The 21,146-nt window shown below is 39.2% G+C and overlaps 1 protein-coding gene across 7 annotated transcripts in view; it reads left to right on the top strand.

Annotated features, from left to right (window-relative positions):
• LOC131434739 (protein furry) overlaps positions 1 to 21,146 on the top strand; it is a 433,830-nt gene that overhangs the window by 351,651 nt on the left and 61,033 nt on the right. For 5 of the 7 annotated variants that reach the window (XM_058601810.1, XM_058601814.1, XM_058601809.1 and 2 more), the window contains 5 exons: positions 5,015 to 5,468; positions 17,450 to 19,222; positions 19,383 to 19,796; positions 20,062 to 20,136; positions 20,288 to 20,317. In XM_058601810.1, coding sequence (XP_058457793.1) covers positions 5,015 to 5,468; positions 17,450 to 19,222; positions 19,383 to 19,796; positions 20,062 to 20,136; positions 20,288 to 20,317 — 2,746 coding nt within the window. The remainder of the gene's footprint in view (positions 1 to 5,014; positions 5,469 to 17,449; positions 19,223 to 19,382; positions 19,797 to 20,061; positions 20,137 to 20,287; positions 20,318 to 21,146) is intronic. The other 2 variants (XM_058601816.1, XM_058601813.1) reach the window with 1 other exon arrangement.

Here is a 21,146-nt window from a genome sequence, read left to right as displayed (position 1 = left end):
TTGTGAAACACAACGTGCTTTTTTGGATCAATGTTCCTCGAGATCAATAAGTTACTCTACAAAATAATGGAATGGGTAGTCCAAACAGTTCCACACACCGGGTCCGTCTCAACGGGTTGCAGTTTTCCTAACAGTTCTGCTCAGTCGGTTGTATTACAAACAATTTCTAAGATTAAAAAACGCTGCAAGAGATTTTCTTCTGTTTTCCAATGTTGACAAATGAATAAGTCGACAGCGATCCTCAAGAGAGGGGAAATGAACGGTATCGATAACAAGCTAACTGACGTAGAGCATAACGTATGAAACTTTTTTGAAAGCTTTCGATATGTACGCTGTGATAAGCTGCCTTGAGTGGATCGGCATATTCTATGATACTGCGAACGTCTGAACAATACGATATTTTTAGACAGAACACATATTCGAAAGTCAGAGTATTCCGATGAATGAAACCCAGCATCAAAAAGGTTTTGGCATTGGTCAGAGCAACGTGTGGTGAAAATTTGAGTACGTTGCATTTGCGTACGTTTACTTCCATTCTGTTGATTTGAAACCAGTCAACAAGTGTATCGATGTTGGATTAAAGTGCTTAGCAGTGGGATATGGATTCAATGCAGCGAAAGAATTTTAGATCATCCACCTACAAAAGCATAGGAGATTTTGTGGCACTGCAGAGGTCGTTGATAAACAAAACAAGAAGCAGTGTATCCAAATGGCTTCCTTGGCAGATACCTGGTGAAATTTAAAAAAAAAGATGGTATTCCGGTACAACGTCTTATATGTTCCATTTTATCTATTAAATTAAAATGCAGTATATCAGATTTATTGTAGTGAGGTCACACAAAACCATGTTCTTCTGCGATCCCCACATGACGCTCGGACTCATATAAAGCATTGTGAACTATTTTTAGATCACTTTAGATCAGCAAATAACGCTTCAAATGGATTGATAGTGATTGATAGCTTTCAACGCATTAAGCAAAACGAAGTTCGCTAAAGATCTGTCAAACAGGAGATGTGAGAGCGGTTGCGTAGGTTTTGTTGAAACCAGGGGGTACTCCGGCAGGTAAATTGTCGATATAAAACCTATATCACAGACAGGGCTGGCAATAATCAAATCCGTACTTCATCATCACCGAGTTCAGCTCACCTGCAAATCGGTTTCAGAAGCATCGCTGAGCGAGTTGAGTAACTGAGTAACCATTTGTGTAGAGAAAACATCGTCTCAACATCGTAGTGTCAAGCAATCAGCAGATGAGTGCTGAGTGTACATCAAATATTAGAACCCACTGAGAGACGATTTTTGAGTTGTGATTTGATGTGTTTGTACATCAACACATTGAATCAGATTCTTGTGACACTGTCTCGCTTGTGTTCCCCATCCACCAGAGTTGCCATGGGCGGCCAACGTTCGAATCGATGACATTTATATCCAATTCTCAAGACATGTTTTCGTATGCTGGTAAACGCATTCGGTTTTAGTAGCCAGTTGTGTTTAGCTCGAGACATGAAATTCAATCGCTACGGAACATCACGCTACGATTCGACTTTTGTTTTCGTACATTAATGCACGTGCTCGTTTTGAGTACCAGCAAAAACAAAACCGAAAATCTGGGTTGTGCTGGCAGCTCTGTTGTTTAAACATACACTCACCGCTGTAGCTCGGTACGGTGATGCCAAACTCAGTACTCACTTTTTAAAACTAGGAATGAGAGTTAAATGGTAAGAAATCAAAACTGAGAACCATCAATACCATCATAATTTGATTCAGCGGTGCTCTGTATAGGTGAGTGTGTGTTCAGATCAGCGATGAGTTTCATCTTTACCATCATTTTACGGATTGCATCGTAAATCATGAGGTGAGCTGATTAATAGAAAAAATCGAATCTTATGAGCGAGTTTTTGCCACCCTTGATCACAGAAGCAGAACACAAATCGTTAATTTTTTTCTTATTTGTAAAACTGTTCCATCAAATTGGATAACATTGTTCGTGTAATCTTTAAATGGCCGATTTGGTTTATATTTTATTCTCATCCATGTGGCCTTAATCGCAACCTTTTCCATCTGGCAGTTCAAAGTAGAACTCAAGCTTACGTCTTTGTGGAATAATCATCACGATGTCTGAAACTGAATAAATGCTTAAAACTTAAAAATGCTGGTTGAAATCTGGCTCGGTTTACTGGATTGAAAGAAAAAGCGTTTATCAAGGTAGAATTTATTTCAGTTCCATAGTTTTCGATTTTTTTGGACATTTGACATTCACCAAAATACAGCCTATTATTTGGTACGTCACAGAAAAATTTGTGGCTTCTCCAACGAACTGTTTCCAGTTAGGTAGTGTTGAAACTGGCAGCACTGTTGTCGATGAAACAATTAACGAAGCGAGTGGCGGGAAGTTATTAAGCGTGTAGCGGAAAGAACTGTCAGAAATTGTTTAATCTAAAACCGAACACGAGTATTAAAAGCTATCTCTGTGAGGAATTAAAACCTAAACCTAATATTGAAAGTAATTAAAAGTTACAATCTTTAAAATTTTGCTTAAACTTAGAACCTAGTTAAAACTTATTGGTAGATTAAATCTACGAAGAAAGATTATTGTAAGTAATTGAAACTTATTTAATAAGTATGCATACAGCTAGAAGTTTACACTAGGTGCGGGATACCGATTTGTGTGTGTAAAATTACAATTATTACTAAAACTTAATCTAAATTAAAAATAAATTACAGCTTAAAGCTAAAACTGAACTACACTAAAACGGTGGTTTGATTTGCTAAAGAATTTCGGAATTCCCACGTGCTCTGCGTTCTTGTTCTACGGAACAGGTAGCACTGATTTGTCGTATTTGATAATTCGCTTGAAATAATCTGGTCTATGGACAACTTGGTGGATTACAATTCTTTCTACAAGATTGTTAATTGATCAACTTAAACATTTTTGTTCATCATGCTTAAAAAACTTACTTACTAACCTTGCCTATCAGCCTAGTTCTGTGGTGTTTTTTACTGTATCTAGCAAACGTCTTGTAGTAGTACACTAAAGGCGCGTTGATCCTGAGGTTTCGTGGCCGTGGCGTTTTGTAAATGGTTAATTTCGTGCGATTAATGCGTTAATTCGATCGAAGTGTTTTTTGGATTCCAAATTCCGCACGATTTCCTGCCAAAATACGCTTTTGATTTTCTCTGCTGGTATCATTATCGGCGGTTAGCAGTGAGCCAAAATACACGAACTTGTCAACAACCTGGATATCGTCTCCGTCTATCAATATTCGTGATGGGCAGCTTGATGTTTCTTCTTTAGAGCCACTTTCTCTCATGTATTCTGTTTTCGACACATTTATTGCCAGTCCGATACGTCTAGCTTGAGCTTTCAATCCGATGTATGTTTCCATCATTTTCAAAAAAATACGTGTCACAATATCAACGTCGTCAGCGAAGTTAAAAAGCTTTACGGACTTTCGGAAGATCGTACCACTCCTGTCGATCCTCGCTTTTCGAATCACACCTTCCAAAGAAATGTTGAATATCCGAGACTCGAAGGGACTCGAGAGCGTCCAAGATACTCGGACGCAACACATCACTCTACCCATCGTTGCTTCAACTAATCACGTCAGTTTATCCGGAAACCCGTGCATAATCTGCTTGAAAAACCTGGATATCCTTCATATATTTCATATTTATTGTTAAGAGTTGACATCGAAGCGAGAGTCGTGACGAGGAAAAATTTTGCTCGTGTATAGATATTCCGAAATATTCGCACGTTTGCGGAACTGCTGAATGTGGACCAATCATCGGTCTAGATCTTAATAAAAATGTTCGGACAACGTTTGTCGATAATCAAAAAGACTGTATCGAAGCAAAATTCAAAGTAGCGAAGAGATCGACCAGCTGTTTTGAGCGGGATGCGTATCTCTCTGTCTGAGATATCGCAAGTAATCTTCCCGCACTCAGTAGTGTAGCGACCAGAATCCAGTAAACTGAAATAAACCAAATAGATTTCGCTACACTCAGTAGTGTAGTAGTGAACTAGACATGAAATTTAGGAGTTTCGATTTGAAAGATGAAAATTTTAGTTTATATTGACTAAATACGTATTTGTGTGATAACTTCACAAGAATAGCCTTTGAATTCCACTATATATCTCGTTACTACACACATTCACTATGTATGTCACAATACAGATACGTACTTCGGAGTGCTTATTACTAGCTTCATCGGTTCAACATGTATGTTAACGAGTAATTGAGCTTAATTGATTTACCATTTTCATTGATTTAAAATAAATCAAAAGCAATCTGTCTTAGCTTTTTTCTATCACCATTCGAAAAATGCCCTTTTCTTAATGCAAACGTTACTTTGGAAAAATAATAGTCATTTTTTTAAAACAACCCTTTAATTTTAATCATTTATCCCTAGACTTATGGAACATTCCTCGTATGTTAATAACTGATTGTTTGATTTATTCATTTTTGTCCAGAATTGTCTGCTTTGAATAATTAAACTAATTATTTAAATTCTTGTTAACCTATTATATCAATTGAAACATTACCCTGGGCGTTTCCAACTAACTTGTGGTTTTCACGGTTCACTGAACTAGATTGATGTCGATTTCAATTTGTTCACCGAAAAAGCCGGAAACGGGTCAAAGGCGACAGCGGAATCTGATTATGTATGAACCTAAAGGATGGCATATTGATTTTTTCCTTCAACCATTCTATTTCATCCTGCGACTATTAAACAGTGGTCGGTTTTTTTTGGTTCCCTAAACAAGCTTATGCAGATTTCTTGAATAGCTTATGAAATTGTTATGTTAATGATCATGTTTTGACATTTTCAATCGTATGATGCTCTTGCTCAATATGTAACTTTTCCACAAGTGAAATCGTGTGTGATCCATGTTTTGAGAGTACTTTTTATATCTATTTAATTACAAACTATTATAACTTCACTACGTGAAGTGCGAATCAAAGAAAAACAAATCGGATAGCTCGAACTCATTGATTTTTTGTTTTGTTTCAGTACATGCAAATCGGATAGCGCCCTCCGTGCCTTTGCAAATAGTTATCGGCCCCCGCGGGGCAGTGATAAAATCCGCACGGCTTCCGGTCCGTGCGTGTTGCCTCGTCACGATGACATGATGCTGATGAACGAAACCGAAATGAACCAGGAGGAAAACTTTCCCCAACTGCGTAATAACGAGCAACCGACGGCCCCTCACCCATTGCCGATGCCGGAGTACGGTGGTTATTTCGCCCCACTAACCGAGTTTTTACCCGATGCTACGAGTCCGATCAGCGGATTTCATCGTTGCAACGTGGCCGTTATGCTACTGACCGATATCGTTGTGGATGGCATCCCAGGATTGGATTGGACCTTACATGTGCCACTCATGCTTCACATACTGTTCCTCGGGTTGGACCACACCAGACCGATAGTACGGGACCATTGTAAAAAGCTGCTGCTCAATTTACTGGTAAGTAAATTGTTGTTTGTGTATTTCGAATATGAATGCCTATCCAAACGATTCAGAAACAAACTCCATCCGTTTGAATTGTTTTCTGCCATACATAGTCGAGCTGGTGACACAATGGAAATGGTGACACAATACGAAACGGTAGAAATAATCGGCCTTTTGATACGAAATTAAACTTTTGGTATTTTAAAACAACACAACCCATCCATCGTATATTTGCAATATCGCAATTGTTGATTTTTGTTTGGGGTGTTTCAACTAAAAATCCATTAGTTTAGTCCATAATCCGGAAATTTAAAATAGTTGTTATTTTCAAAATCAGTCTGGTTTTTTTTTAATAAAAATTGTACTTAATTTGTCTAAGAGTAGCTTCTTGTAATCTCTCCGCATATATTTTTTGCATCAATATTTATTGGTGTTGAACAGGTGTTTGGTGTTTGAACTCTATTAATTTTTTAGTTCATTCATAACTGTCTTGTTACCAAAATTATGTAGCAACCCAAATCTTGTTGATTGTTGAGAATGGAATATTACCTGTGGTGTGAAATTATTATTTAATTGTAAGCAAAATAACTGAATAAAGTACGGGTAATTAGTTTTAAAATGAACGCTAATCTAGTTACATTGGATTTGGGCACAGAACGCACCCCACCATTAAATAAGACGTGTAAATTCACATATTTCAGCTCCTTGAAAATATACCAGAATGCATGAAATATGTGTTCTTGTATTCTTTTGTTTGGTGTTGGGTGAAGTCCACTAAAGTTAATTTTTGTCAAACTTGCTCTCCAGCAGGCATAAAACCTCCCCGTCGTTTGCATCAACAGATTACAATCATCCAAATGATACATTTTCCTTAAATCTAATACTTCTATAGCATTAGCATTAGCATTAGAGACCGCCCGTGTGTTGCTACTCCGTTATTGATCTGGACCAATTGAGATTGCAAAATGATTTTTTGAAGTAACATGTTTGGGAATAACACATTGTTTCACACTGTGCAAACTGTATTGAACCATGCATGCTGATCAATACCGACGCCGGCCACGTCCGAATGCAGATCTACTTGGGAGGGAAAGGATTGTTAGTTCGATGCATGTTGCTACTAAGAACCGAGGAATCCTCTGCATTCCCACATGCATCACAGGAGAGGATACTTTGTTAGTAAATGTTTTAATAATGTTATCATGTGTTTATTGCTCTGGGTAGCCGGCTACCAAGAATGTTTTAAAGTATTATCGTTTTATGTGTTACTTTGTGCTGGCAATATAATGCACGAAACAGTCAATCTCCGAAATTGGCAAAACTCCGGACAGCCGGCTGTCGAGTATGTAGTCACTCGTTTATGCATCTAGCTTTCGCGTTTTTTTAGTCATGCAAAAAAAACACATTCGGATTGATAAAAAAAAGGTATCATCTCACTGCTATGTGGATTAAGCACGTTTTTATAAATGAAACTACGTGATACAAAATAAACGAGCGAATAGGATTTAGACAAAAAAGTTGATTCATTGCATTGAAATATTCTAAACAGTTATTATAAAATCATTTTAAATCACCAAAAAAAGGTCAACAGATTTCACACGCGTCTTGATTCTTTATTATTTCCGCTTTATTATTTTAATTATTTATTAAAATTATTAATTGGTTATATTAGTTGATGTGGGCAGCCGGCTACCGAGAAAAATATTAATTTACTGTTTGAAATATTGATATCAAGTGTTTTTTACTATGTATTCAATATACCGATACATGTCATCTCTGTTATTAACTTTGTAATATAAACGGATTTGCGCAATGGTTGATTTTTATCATTCATTTTATAATCCTGAAAGACAATCAATAACATGGAAGAAGAAATCATTCCTAATAAAACTTTTCTACGAAGCTAGACAGAAATTGATACGTTGAATAAAGAGATGATTTAGTAAAATAGAGTAATCAGAAGTAAAACATTGAAAATATCTGATAACTGAAAGGAAAAAGAAACTCCTGCAATTGTCGCCTTTTACGACATGGAAGCAGGAACCCAGTGGATCTATTCTTGGTTCATTTTTTTCCGCCGGATTCCACACGGCATCTAGGCTGGTACAGTCCGGAGAGAGCTAATAGGTACTATCAATCTCCTAGTGGACCCCAGCCCCTCTTAAATCTAATACTTCTATAGTATCTAAAACTAATGACACAATAAAATGAGGAACGATTTCTTGATGACATTACGTGATAAATGAAAGTCGAAAGAATTGACACATTCTTTAAAAATGCGGCACATGCTAGCAATGGGCTCATTATATCCATAATTAGTTCTGGCATAGGGAATCCGAAGAAAAATATATAGTCGAAGATTACGATGTCGAATGTCCAATTTTAACAATTGCAATAGCTTGATGCAGAATAACAGATAATAAATCGGGACTAATAATTTTGCAGCGGTCTTAGTAACTCGGTATGTTTATATCCATGGAAGACGTCGGAGAGTGAATCGGACAAATTTTCGTTGAACCGCTCCAATGCGTTGGGTATCGTTTTGGCAATAAGGTGTTATATCTATTGTAAAAATGAGTCATTTTTGACACTCATATATGTCGGTCTCAGAAGACCTAAATTAACACGATATTTTCTAGTTGTGTGTAATTAAAATATACCTTCATATTACGAAATAGAATATGAGATGTTCCGAAAAATTGTCGGAAATGAGATGGGAAATGGCAAAATTAGATGTTGGTTGGTAAACGACTGGACAATGCGCAATTCAGGCCCCAATGTGGTTCCTAGCCTCTTGTCCAGTAACTCCTATCCCTACCTCCCAGCGGTGACGGCTGGTGTACGAGTAACCATAGGAAAGATCGGGTAGCCAACCCCGGTGGGACTTTGGTCGTATGCTGACTGGGAAGGGGGAGCTTGCCTTCTCTTTACAGAGAGCGAGCCTACCCGAGCGTCTGTTCCCCATGTTGGGGCGGCTCGAAACAGCGTCTGTTCTCCATGTTAGGAGCGGCTGATTACCGTCCTTGTGTCAGTGTGGGACTCTAAACAGTGCTGACACGATGGCCCTCCGGCGAGACAGGAGGTTGGTGCAAGCCTAACAAGCCGCCCGGAAAACTCTTGTTACGAATAATCAGGATATAAATACGACTCGGAATAATCGGCAAAGACCTACGCGACGAAATAAGGATTACGATTGGAAGCTTGGCACATGGAACTGCAAATCGCTTGGCTTCCCAGGATACGACCGAATGCTGCATGATGAGCTTTAAATCCGCGGCTTCGATGTCGTAGCACTGCAGGAACTTTGTTGAACGGGACAGAAGGTGTGGAAAAGTGGGCATCGAGCGGCTACCTTCTACCAGAGCTGCGGCACAACCAACGTTCTAATAACGGGATTTGTAGTGTTGGGCTAGATGCGCCAGCGCGTGATTGGGTGGCAGCCAATCAGTGATAGAATGTGCGTATTGAAGATCCAGGACCGTTTCTTCAATTACAGCATCATCAACGTGCACTCCCCACATGAGACGAGACCCGATGACGAGAAGGAAGCATTCTACGCGCTACGGAACAAACCTACGACAGCTGCCCACGGCGGGATGTAAAAATCGTCATCGGCGACATGAATGCTCAGGTAGGCCGGGAGGCAATGTATAGACCCGTGATCGGGCTGGAGAGCCTGCACGCGGTAACAAAGGACAACGTTCAACGATGCGTAAACTTTGCAGCCTCCCGAGGAATGGTAGTTCGAAGCACCTTCTTCCACCTGATCAACATACGGAAAATCAAATCGACCACGTTCTCATCGACGGGCGATTCTTCTCCGACGTCATCAATGTCCGCACCTACCGCAGTGCCAATATTGATTCTGACCACTACCTTGTCGCGGTTTGTATGCGCTCAAAACTATCGACGGTGCACAATACTCGTCGCACAGGATCGCCGGGACTCAACCTCGAGCAGCTACGTAGCATTCGTACTGCAGAGGAATACGCGCAACAACTGGAGCTAGTGCTACCAACGAAAGAGCAGCTTGGCGCGGCGACTCTTGAAGACGGCTGGAGGAACATAAGGTCCGCCGTGAGTAGCACTGCTGCAACCGTTCTTGGTACGATTATATCGAATCGAGGAAATGACTGGTTTGACGGCGAATGTCAGCAGTTGGTCGAAGAGAAGAATGCAGCAAGGGCGAGGATGCTGCAACACCGCACGAGAGCGAATGAGGAACGATACAGACAGGCGCGGTACAGACAGAACACGGTTTTTCGGAGGAAAAAGCGCCACCAGGAAGACCAAGATCGCGAAGCGATGGAACAGCTGTACCGCGCAAATGACACACGGAAGTTCTATGAGAAGGTGAACCGCTCACGTAGGCTACGCGCCACAGGCCGAAATGTGCAGAGATACCAGTGTTAACCTTCTCACGAACGAACGTGAGGTGATCGACAGGTGGAAGCAGTATTATGACGAGCATCTGAATGGCGAAGCACAAGATACAGAGAACGGTACAGGAATCAATCTGGGTGCACGCTCAGCCGACGACAGATTCCCAGCCCCTGATCTGTCGGATGTAAGTGAGGAGATCGGCAAGCTGAGGAGCAACAAAGCCGCGGGCAATGACCAGTTGCCAGGCGAGCTGCTCAAACATGGAGGAGAGGCACTGGCTAGAGCGCTGCACTGGATGATTTCTAGGATTTGGGAGGAGGAGATGGATGAATGGGGTGGTATGTCCCGTCTACAAAAAGGGCGATCACAGACTGTTGCAATTACCGCGCAATCACATTGCTGAACGCCGCCTACAAGGTACTCTCCCAAATCCTTTGCCGTTGTCTATCACCAATAGCTAAGGAATTCGTAGGGCCGTACCAAGCGGGATTTACTGGAGCCCGCACCACTACGGATCACATATTCGCGATAAGACACGTACTCCAGAAGTGTCGTGAATACAACGTACCCACGCATCACCTATTCATTGACTTCAAAGCGGCATACGACACAATCGATCGAGAACAGCTATGGCAGATAATGCACGAATACGGTTTCCCGGATAAACTGATTCGATTGGTCAAAGCAACGATGGATAGAGTGATGTGCTACGTCCGAGTATCTGGGACGCTCTCGAGTCCCTTCGAATCTCGGAGAGGGCTACGTCAAGGTGATGGACTTTATTGTATCTTGATCAAAATTGCCCTGGAAGGTGTGATTCGAAGAGCGAGGATCGACATGAGTGGACCGATCTTCCGAAAGTCCGTACAACTTTTTGGCTTCGCTGACGATATTAATATTGTGACACGTAACCTTGAGAAGATGATGGAAACCTACATCGGACTGGAAGCTGAAGCTAGGCGTATCGGACTGGCCATAAATGCGTCGAAAACAAAATACATGAGAGGAAGAGGCTTTATAGAAGAAACACTACGCCTCCCACCACGAATATTGGTAGACGGTGACAATATCGAGGTGGTTAACGTTCGTGTATTTGGGCTCACTGGTGACCGCCGATAATGACAGCAGCAGAGAAATTCATAGACGTATTTTGGCAGGGAATCGTGCGTACTTTGGACTCAGAAAAACCCTTCGATCGAGAAAAGTACGCCACCGCACGAAATTGACCATCTACAAAACGCTCATTAGACTGGTTGTTCTCTATGGCCACGAGACCTGGACTATGCTGGCAGAGGACCAACGCGCCCTCAGTGTTTTTGAAAGAAAGGTACTGAGGACCATCTATGGCGGAGTGCAGATGGAAGACGGAACGTGGAGACGGCGTAGGAATCACGAATTGCAACAGCTGCTACGAGAACCACCTATCGTACGGACAGCTAAAATCGGACATCTACGGTGAGCTGGGCATGTCATAAGGATGTCGGACGACAGCCTAGTGAAAATGGTTCTTGAATCTAATCCGACTGGTACAAGAAGAAGAGGAACGCAGCGAGCAAGGTGGATCGATCAAGTGGAGGGTGATCTCAGAAGCATCCGTGCCTTGAGTGGCTGGCGACGAGCAGCCATGGACCGAGTTATGTGGAGACGTATGCTTGATATAGCAAAGGACACGATGTTCCGAGAAATTGTATATAAACACATCCTAAAAAAATTGTCTATAAACATATTCCAATCTTTTTCACAATCATCTACTATTGAGAATGTACGGTCAAAATGATATGAAATGGAACAACATATTGATCTCCAGTCTCGATGTTTTTTACTAATGGTTGTTTATGTGCATCGACGTGGAATTTATAATGCAAACTTATAGCTTAAAGATGAGCTTCGAATTAATGTTCATTTAGTTGAATTTTCAGCTGATTGTTCGTAAAATAAATCATTTTTCGAAAATTCACTTGTCAAGCCTTCAACCTTCAACTTTAGCCCTTGAGTTTAACCGTTCGTCGCAGACGAGGAAGGCGAGCTATCCGCACAAGTATTGCATTTGATCTGTAGAATCATATTCCAGTGTTAAGAAAAAAGCATTTTTCTATAAAAATGGCTTTTATTATCTAACAAACGAGAATATCAGAACAAAAGTTTGGATAAAGACCGACAAACAAAACAGCAGAAATGAAAATTTGCAAAAAAATTACTCGCAGAATCGGAGTTCGAACTCGTATTTTTTTCTATTCAGGGAAATCGTTCTATCAACTGAATTACCCTGAATGCGAAATACACGAAGAATGAGCCAAATTGCAAGAAAAGAAACCGATATTCACTGTATAACTCCTACGGCATCCTTTCTGCAGAGATCGCATGACCAGTCTAATTTACGTTCTGCTTCTGCCGCCAGACACTGATTTTTTGTCGTTCTTCTCGTTAGATGCTAATAGAAATTTGAAAAAAGGTTCAAGACGGACCTTTGTCTTAACAAGACTAAAAACAAATTGTGAAGGTTTTGAAATTTGCAAAAATCTTCTAGCTTTTACGTCTGTGTTTTTGATAAGGCATTAATCGTATTAATGTGTTGATCTCAATAACCAGTTTGAAATACTTTTTTTTAATTCGTAGTTTTCAAACCTTTCTTTCGGATATTATGGAAAAAGCACCTTTTTACAGGGTCATATGTTTTAGAGTACGTCGAATTCACAATTTTGGTGGTCTTTTTCAGAAGAATACGCGCAAAATCTCGCTCAAAGTATGCCTCGAAGGTGTCAAGCCATTATTAACGCTGAAGGGGGTTGGACTTGCTATTAATGTATTTGCATGCAAGTTTTTGATCTTATAAAACAATGTTCAAAAGTATTTTCTTTTTGAGTCTTTTCATTTTCACACCCCGCTCTTATGTAACAGACTGTACGTCATTAAAAAAAAATTAAATCGGATAGATGGTTTGCCATACTGCCTAAGTAGCATGTTAAATTACTGTCCTGTATTTTTCCACTGATTGTGCAATTTATCAAGTTAGTTTATATTATTATTCTAGTAACTATTGTGTTCTGGAAAAAGCGTAATTTTTCTGTGTTGTGCAGCATATCTTCAAGTTCTTCCGTTATTACGAATATCTATTCACAACGTTTGTGTAACTGATACAAAAACTCATGCGTCGATCCCATTACAAAGCCAGTAATAAAATCAGCGAAAATACAATTGTGAAACTCGTGAGAACTACTACGTAGTGTAAACAAGAAATGGAATGACGTTTATAAATGAATAAGTTTCACATTTGATTTTCAATACAACTGCAACACAAACATGGATCTTTTAAAATAATCTGCACAAGAAAAATGATAATGCTACATATTCTACAATTGATCTTTTGTGTTTTTGTAAATGAAGAATCGACAACGAACTGCATTTTTGTGGTGAAACATGCATTCGTACGCCCGAAATTTTCAAGCGCTTTTGAATTAACGTGTTTTTATGATTGTACACCAATTTCTGTGAAAAAAACAGTCTATTATTTTTAATGAGAATCATCGAAATGGTGTTTAAAGTACGTGTATTCAAAAATTCCTCAAATTTTTAGACGATTTTGATCAAACTAATGTGTAATTGAATCTGTAAAATCTCGAAATGAATTTTTCTTGAATATTTTCCAATATGGCATCGATGGTAACAATGAGTTGAATAGAATATGGTTCACCCGACGTAATGACTTATATTATCTAAATAACAGAAAACATTAGCATGATAATAATTCGGAAAGAAATGCTCTACGTTTTGTTTTTTTTTCATCAGTTTGAATCTTCTAGTTGAATCAAACAACAATATTTACAGTATAGTCATTCATCTTAGCAGGCCTGACTTTTGTGATACGGACTGTAGGTATTATTTTGGTAAGCTCATGTGCTGTAGTTGCAAAACAAGTTGCTCAAGCGGTGATATATAACTATGAGAGTAACTATGATGAACTTAACTTTTTGTTTAATATCTTTAAAAAGTGATGTCGGATCTGCTCATTTTTTTCCTCGGGATGAAAACCGAATGCAAATTATCTGAATGATTTTTGTTTTCATGGCGTACATAATGTTGTATTTCTGCAACTTTTATGATAATATTCTCATGTCTGCAAGTTGAATGGCAACTTACTCCTACTTTAAATATAACTTTATATTAGATTTTATCGGTCTTATTTTTAAAGGTTAGTATGTACAAGTTTTCATTCATAATAATATCTATTAGAGATATATCTAATATCTATCACTCTCTCTATAGGTTTGGTAGAGCTAATTTTTACCGAGGTAAAGTTACCTTATGTCCGGAATGCAACTACCATCTTACACGACGACCATCAAAGAGCCCCGAAACGACCGAACGACGATTAGCGTCACCACGATTCAGGGGTTATAATTTAATAAATTTTGTTAAATCTATATTTGATTTTACTTTACAAACAAGATCCAGGTTCCCTAGTGGATCTTTCTTTGTCAAGCCAAAAAATCCAAGGAGTAAGTGTCGTGGTGAATGTGCCCTCCCAAAGGTCGGAATCCGACCCTTAGAAAACAAATTTTTAATTGAGCTAGCTGGGTCGTGCATAAAAGTAAAACTTTCATATGATGTCGAAACTGGAAGTTACTCTTAACGATTGTTCGTTATGTGTATAATTTAAATCGTCTCTCCGGTGCACGCCACTTGCAGGAAAACTTAGTTGGATGTCGTTCTGCCCACTTCTATCCTGTGAGATCAAGTTTTTTTTCTGCATTAAGCTATATACGGTATAAAGTTATCTAATTTCCCCTTCGTTAAACTAATTCTTTTTTCTAAGCAACGGAACTGAAAATTTGAAAATAACAACGCATAACAAATCACGGATGATCCAGAATTGAAATGTATTTCATAGGAAACAGAGTTCTAGCATGGCTGTTTAAGTTATTTTAATAATCCGATGCCAGCAACATTAGAAATGACAAAACAAGTTTTTAAATACAAATTATTGCATGCGTTTTTTAAGTGACAATTGAAAAGGCAAAGCCTTCTATATCTATCAACAAAATGAATACATAAATAAATAAATAATAACTGACAGCCACTCCACACAAATTATGCTAATTTTAATTTGATGTTTATTTAGTATGATTCTGGCACTGAAGAAGCCTCGTAGTAGGACACTATAACTAGTCGAATGAATATTATAACAGAAAGGAATGATTTTTCGGATGTTCTGCTGAATAAAAAAAAGTTAAAAGTTTTTATGTGAATTTTTTTTCTTTCTATATAGGGGTGAAAATTAGGAATTTGAAGAATAACTTAATAAAAAATGACCAGGTTTCAAACACTCGCAGCACAGTTAGTTTTGTTTCGAATAAAAACATTATCTCGATGAGACAAAAATAGTAAATAAAGGATGTCTCACGAAATACTTCGAATTTAAAAATGCAATAATAAAAACCGGTTCAATAGATTTTAATGATTATACATTTATTTAAAAGGTTTATTCATGAAATTTATTTATGAAAAATGTTTGGTTTCCACAAGACGGCGCTACGTGCCACACATCCAACGAAACAATCGATGTTCTGCGAAAAATCTTCGAAAATCGAATAATCAGCAGAAATGGTGATGTGAATTGGCCTCCGAGAAGCTGCGATTTGAAGTCACTGGATTATTATTTTTGGGAAGTGGTTAATTATAAATGTTACGCCAACCATCCAGTAACAACCAAAGACCTCAAGCACAAAATTCAAGTTGCTTTCGATGACAGCTGAAAATGTACTCGAAAATTGGGTGGATCGAATTGGCTACTGCCAAGCCAGCCGTGGAAGTCATTTGAACGAAATTATTTTTCAAAAAAATATAATAATCATTGAAATCTATGAAATCATTTTATTATTATTGCATTTTTAAATTCGATTTTTTTCTTGGGACACCCTGTAATTACCACATTAAGCCTCCGAGTAGTTAAAAAAGCTTTACATGTGGATCAAAAAGTCCCGGGACTAACTAAGAAAAACACTTCTTTGGCAAAGCTTAACTTTATTCATCAACATAGTCTCCATCAAGAGCAACACAATCAATCCAGCGTTTCTCGAAAATCTCAGTATTTTTTTGTAGAACGATTTTTTTCTATTTTTGGATAAGCACTTATTTCAGCGATGATATCGTCGTTGGAGTAGAATTTCCTTTCTGGAAATATTTGGGGATCATATCCGGTGAATATGGTGGGTGCGGCAGCTATTCGCAATTTCCAAATGATTCACCGAAGTTTTTTAAATTTCTTTAGAAAGTACCAGCTGTACTTGTAGTACTTGCTGAGAATTTATGAAACATGTTGGTCCTCAACCTACACTAATTCTTGTATCTCTCAATAGTGGAACAACAGCAAAATAAGCTGTTATACATAATTGAATCATTATTTTACCATTCGAATATTAGTTTGGAAATAGTTTATTTCGGGATTGTATTTATTCCAATGATTTGCATGATAAAAAGCATCATCCGAACAACATTTTGTAATTTTTTCTTGGAAAAATATTGAGAAATAAGTCGGTGAAGAGATATTTTTGATGCCGCCACTTAAAAATCATGATTTGCGGTGTCCACTGTATCTCAGCGCAGACTAATCAGAAGTGAACAAATGAACGCAGCATAGTTAGAGTAGAAGTTTTTCTAGACCCCAACGTTTCTGTTTTATGTTTTTTAACATTTTTTTTTTAAATTTTGTTGGTTGCTTAAAGTGAAAACTACGATATTTTCAGGAAAAAATGCGACATTTTGTAGCTGTTAAACATCCCCAAATTAACAAACAACTAAATGGAAAACGTTGGGGTCTGGTTTTTTATCTGAAGAAAATGTGTGCAAAATTTGAAAAAGAATGGTTCAGTAGTTTTTGAATGACAATGGACACGGACTTTCAAAACATGCTTTCGAGAAAAACGCGTTTAAAGTTTTTTGTCTATAAAATCAATGGACAGAATTTATTACTACCAGTAAGGTCCAACATTTTCAAAAAATTGTATTTTTTCTTTTGTAATTTATTATAATGAAACGTTTCAAGAATGTTTTGTCAAGTTTTGAAGTCAATTGAAGTAGAAATCTTGGGCTCGTGCGCCGAGCTCTTTTTTCTTCGCAGAATGAGATAGATAAAGGTTCATAACTTCCAGTGTTTCGTTCCAATAGACTAGAAAATTTCACAGAATATTCTTGAAATGTTTTACTATAAGAAAATATAAAGAAAATATTAAATGATTTTTCAAAAGTGTTAGACCCTACTCGCCCCTTAATATTGAGTTTCCGAACACGTTTGCAACGACACCCAATGTCAATGTTGAAAATGTTCGAAGAAAAATATAAGGTTTGTGTATGTCTGATAGAACTTTGTTTCAAAGGAATCAACAATTAAAATGGACAAACCATAAAATCAGTAATATCTTCGAAAATCGTAGTTTTTATTAGTTTTTCCCAGTCTTATTGAATTGTTTATTTCTTCATTATTTCTGATAACACTCAATCGGAGATGAAAATGTTTCGTTGTTGGAAGCGCATTCATATTTCCGTTTCATGATTGCTGGTGATGTTTTTCAGCATAGTTTCACGATTTCCACTTGTATTTCGTTTCTTTTCAACAGATCGTTCTAGCAGAGCACAGTGATCATCTCAACGTTGCCAAGATTCTACTCAACAGTGACACTTCCAAACTTCGTCTGGGCTTGAGCGTACCATCGCTGCCCGTGATCGATCACAACTTCACCGAGCTGGACCAGGAGTTCGATAGCTATCTATTCGGTTTGAATAGCAACCTTCCCCAGACGACACTATCACCGGCTTCAAATCAACCGAACGAGGAAACACCCGTTCCAACTATTGTCACCGAGGAAAATGCCCCTCCCCAACCGGGACCCTTGATGCCCACAGCACACGTAATCAAGAGTCTCATTCGGTTTCTATCCCAAGACAGCGCACAGCCGCTGTGGAACTACGAGGACATCACCGCGAAGGTGTGGACTATTAAGTCGGCGGAACAGTTGCAGTGCTTCCTCCGGCATATCGTGAAGGTGTTCTCCGACAGCTATTCTCATGCTAGAATTGCCGAACGATGGGCACAAACGGCGTTGCAGTTGGGGCTCAGTTGCTCCTCGCGTCACTATGCCGGACGTAGTTTGCAGGTGTTCCGCTCGCTCAATGTGCCGATCAACTCGCGCATGCTGAGCGATATTCTATCACGTTTGATTGAAACCGTGGCCGAACAGGGGGAGGATATGCAAGGTTACGTTACGGAGCTACTACTAACCCTAGAGGCAGCCGTCGACAGTTTGGATTCTGATTTTCGACCACTGGATGTAATGAAGGATATATTCAAAAGCACTCCGAATTTGAACAACAAAGATGGCGCTATTTCGAATGTGTACGGCAATAAAAGAGCTAGTGATGGTCTCCCAGGATCACCTCAAACTATGACCAATATGGGCTCGGGGGGACATACAAGAAGTACAAGTTATTCAATCTCGTACTGTTCTCGAAAAGCAGCAAACTCGCCAATCGACAAACAGGTGGAACTTCGCAATCGTACGAATGCTTTGGAGTTAGACCGAAATGCAACCAAATTTCAAGTTGCTTCGTCGTTATCCAGATCACGCAGCGCACAAAGTTTGAAACTACTCGGCGATACAGCTACCCAAGATGATAAAATGACTATTCTAGCACAGTTATTCTGGCTTGCGGTATCTCTGTTGGAAAGTGACTATGAACATGAGTTTCTACTAGCACTTCGATTGTTGACTAGAGTGCTCCATCGTCTACCGCTAGATCGTCCGGATGCCCGTGACAAAGTTGAGAAATTACAACAGCAACTTAAGTGGTCTACTTATCCGGGAATGCACGCTTTACTTTTGAAAGGCAGTACGCACGCCACGACTTACGAGCCATCAATCGCTGTTCTTTCGCAGCTGGCACCGCTACTGAATCTTCCGGTATGTGACCCGACGCAAAGTTGTGCTTTCCCAATGAATGTAATTGCACTGCTTCCCTACATGTTGCTTCACTATGAGGATGCAAACGAAATCTGCATTCGAAGTGCGGAAAACATTGCGCAGGTTTCCTCCGAAATGGGTTTGAAACTGGAGAACCTTGGAACGGTGATGACGCTTTACAGCCGAAAAACATTCAGCAAGGAATCGTTCCAGTGGACGAAGTGTGTAGTGAAATATCTGTACGATACGTACGCTCACATGGGGTTGCACATGCTTGCGTTCTTGACTGAGGTTATGGAAAAAGGACCCAACCAGATTCAGCTGCAGGTGCTAAGCGTAATCCATTGTATGCTGCACTACATTGATCTGTCATCAGTACAGGCGCAACCGATAGCCGGAGATCTGTTGAGAGTAATTTCCAAGCATCTTGATGTAAGTATAGCTCATCTACTTAGCTTTATATACCGATCCATTAGTTTCGAGCGCACTCGTTTTATTTCCCATTATAGTTGAATGAAAGTACGATTAGAGCTCTGAATTCTTAACACTGTAATATTTCAATTTACCTTTTTTCTCTTTCCTTGAAATGTAGAGCCCAAACTGGAAGGAAGCGCTGAAGATTCTCAAACTGGTTGTCACACGCAGTTCCAGCTTGCAGGTTGTTCCGCAGACCAGCGAGAGCAGCTCATCGTATGCTAATATCCACGGCAGCTACAGTGACTCGGAAGTGTTCTGCAAAAAAGAGCTAGCCGGTCGTACCATGGAATTCTCGTTCGATGTTTCACAGACACCTTTGATCGGGCGTAAAATTTTGCTTAAATCGGATGGAGAAAGCAGTTTTGTCTCTGCACAATTCTCTAAAAACGGTATATCTTGTGTCGGTGGTGCGGGGGGTCCTCACCACGGTGCCTATGCCGGAACTCCAAACTCTCCTCGTCGAAGTGCAAGTCTTTCGCCAGCAGATACAGCACCGCTCAGTGGGTGGAAACGGCCATGGATGTCACAGGTAAGTGTTGTTTATAAATGATTTGTGTTTAATCCAGTCATGTCCAACGGGTACGTTATATGTTTTTGATTTTCGCGCTGGACATTTATTTTTCGCCCGGGCATCGAGTTTTTCATCTCTCGTGAAAAAAATAGATTCGTGGGGATAAATGAAGTAAAATTGAACAACTTTGATTATTGTTCACCGAGGGTACATTTGTTTTACTTCCATATGAATTTGTTTGATTATAACTTATTTATTATTTATTAATTTCTTTCCGAAACAGGGTCGTGTACGTGAATGTTTGGTTAATCTTCTTACTACTTGTGGACAGCGCGTCGGATTACCAAAGAGTCCATCGGTAAGTTATTTGTGCATTTTACCTTTTTCTATCATTATATCGGTCAGGATCAAACGTGCTATTACTTAACAATAGATTTATTTGTTCGCGATAACAAAACCCGTAAAACTTACCATATTGTGTTCTATTATTCTCAAACGAAAACTCTCAGGATGACGTCTTAAGCTCGCTTTATTCGAAGGTAAACTCAGAAGACAATTCATCTTCTGTCAGTATTTCATATTTTATGTTCGCTTCCCTGTAACATCACTTTAATATATACGCAAACCGGCATCATTAAGCGAGCGAGAAAACATCACGCCAAAGTTGGACTTGTCTACTATCCTTTTTTTATACACAAGAAATTGCACCGTACCGTAGCTATGCCGGGTAGAAAATACCATACGTCGAAGAAAACAAAGTGAAATGGAAATCTCGTTTTCCATGTAGGCGGCACAGCTTGTGCTTTCATACCAGCTGTGACTATCAACGGCACAGTACTTATTCTCATAAATGTATATTATTAGGATGGATGCACCAGTAGTTGTACCTCTTATTAGGTCGAGCTAGCGAATTTCACGATAGAAGGAAATACTTGAAATAAATAGAAGGAAAAAAAATGCTTGGCAAGTCACACTGAAATCATGTGACTGCAAAAGTTTTATCTGTGGAATAATTGTATTATCTTCGTGATAATATTATCACCGAAACTCGAGCTCCACGGCATCATGTTTTCCAGTACGGCTAATGGTACATCTACCTTACTTGTTGATTTTTTTCAAATGCAGTGAAAACTTGTTCGCATGCAATGGGCTTCTGTCATGCTTCTAATGAGCGATCCTGTGAAAATGCACCCTTCGCGCTAGTAGATGTGTATCATTGGCAACTTCGAACAAATGCATTGTGTTTGAGGTAAACAAAGCGTACACTGGGTAATAAACCCTACAAATACATGCAACTGATAAGACCTCACTTGCTTTGTAGCTGTTGTAAATAGTTTGGTTGATAAACTTGTGGGGATATGAGTTTAT

This window comes from Malaya genurostris, chromosome 3, assembly GCF_030247185.1.
Source record: "Malaya genurostris strain Urasoe2022 chromosome 3, Malgen_1.1, whole genome shotgun sequence".
In the NCBI taxonomy this organism is placed as follows: domain Eukaryota; kingdom Metazoa; phylum Arthropoda; class Insecta; order Diptera; family Culicidae; genus Malaya; species Malaya genurostris.
Note: the sequence above shows the minus strand (reverse complement) of the source record. Positions and strands in the feature narration are given on the sequence as shown.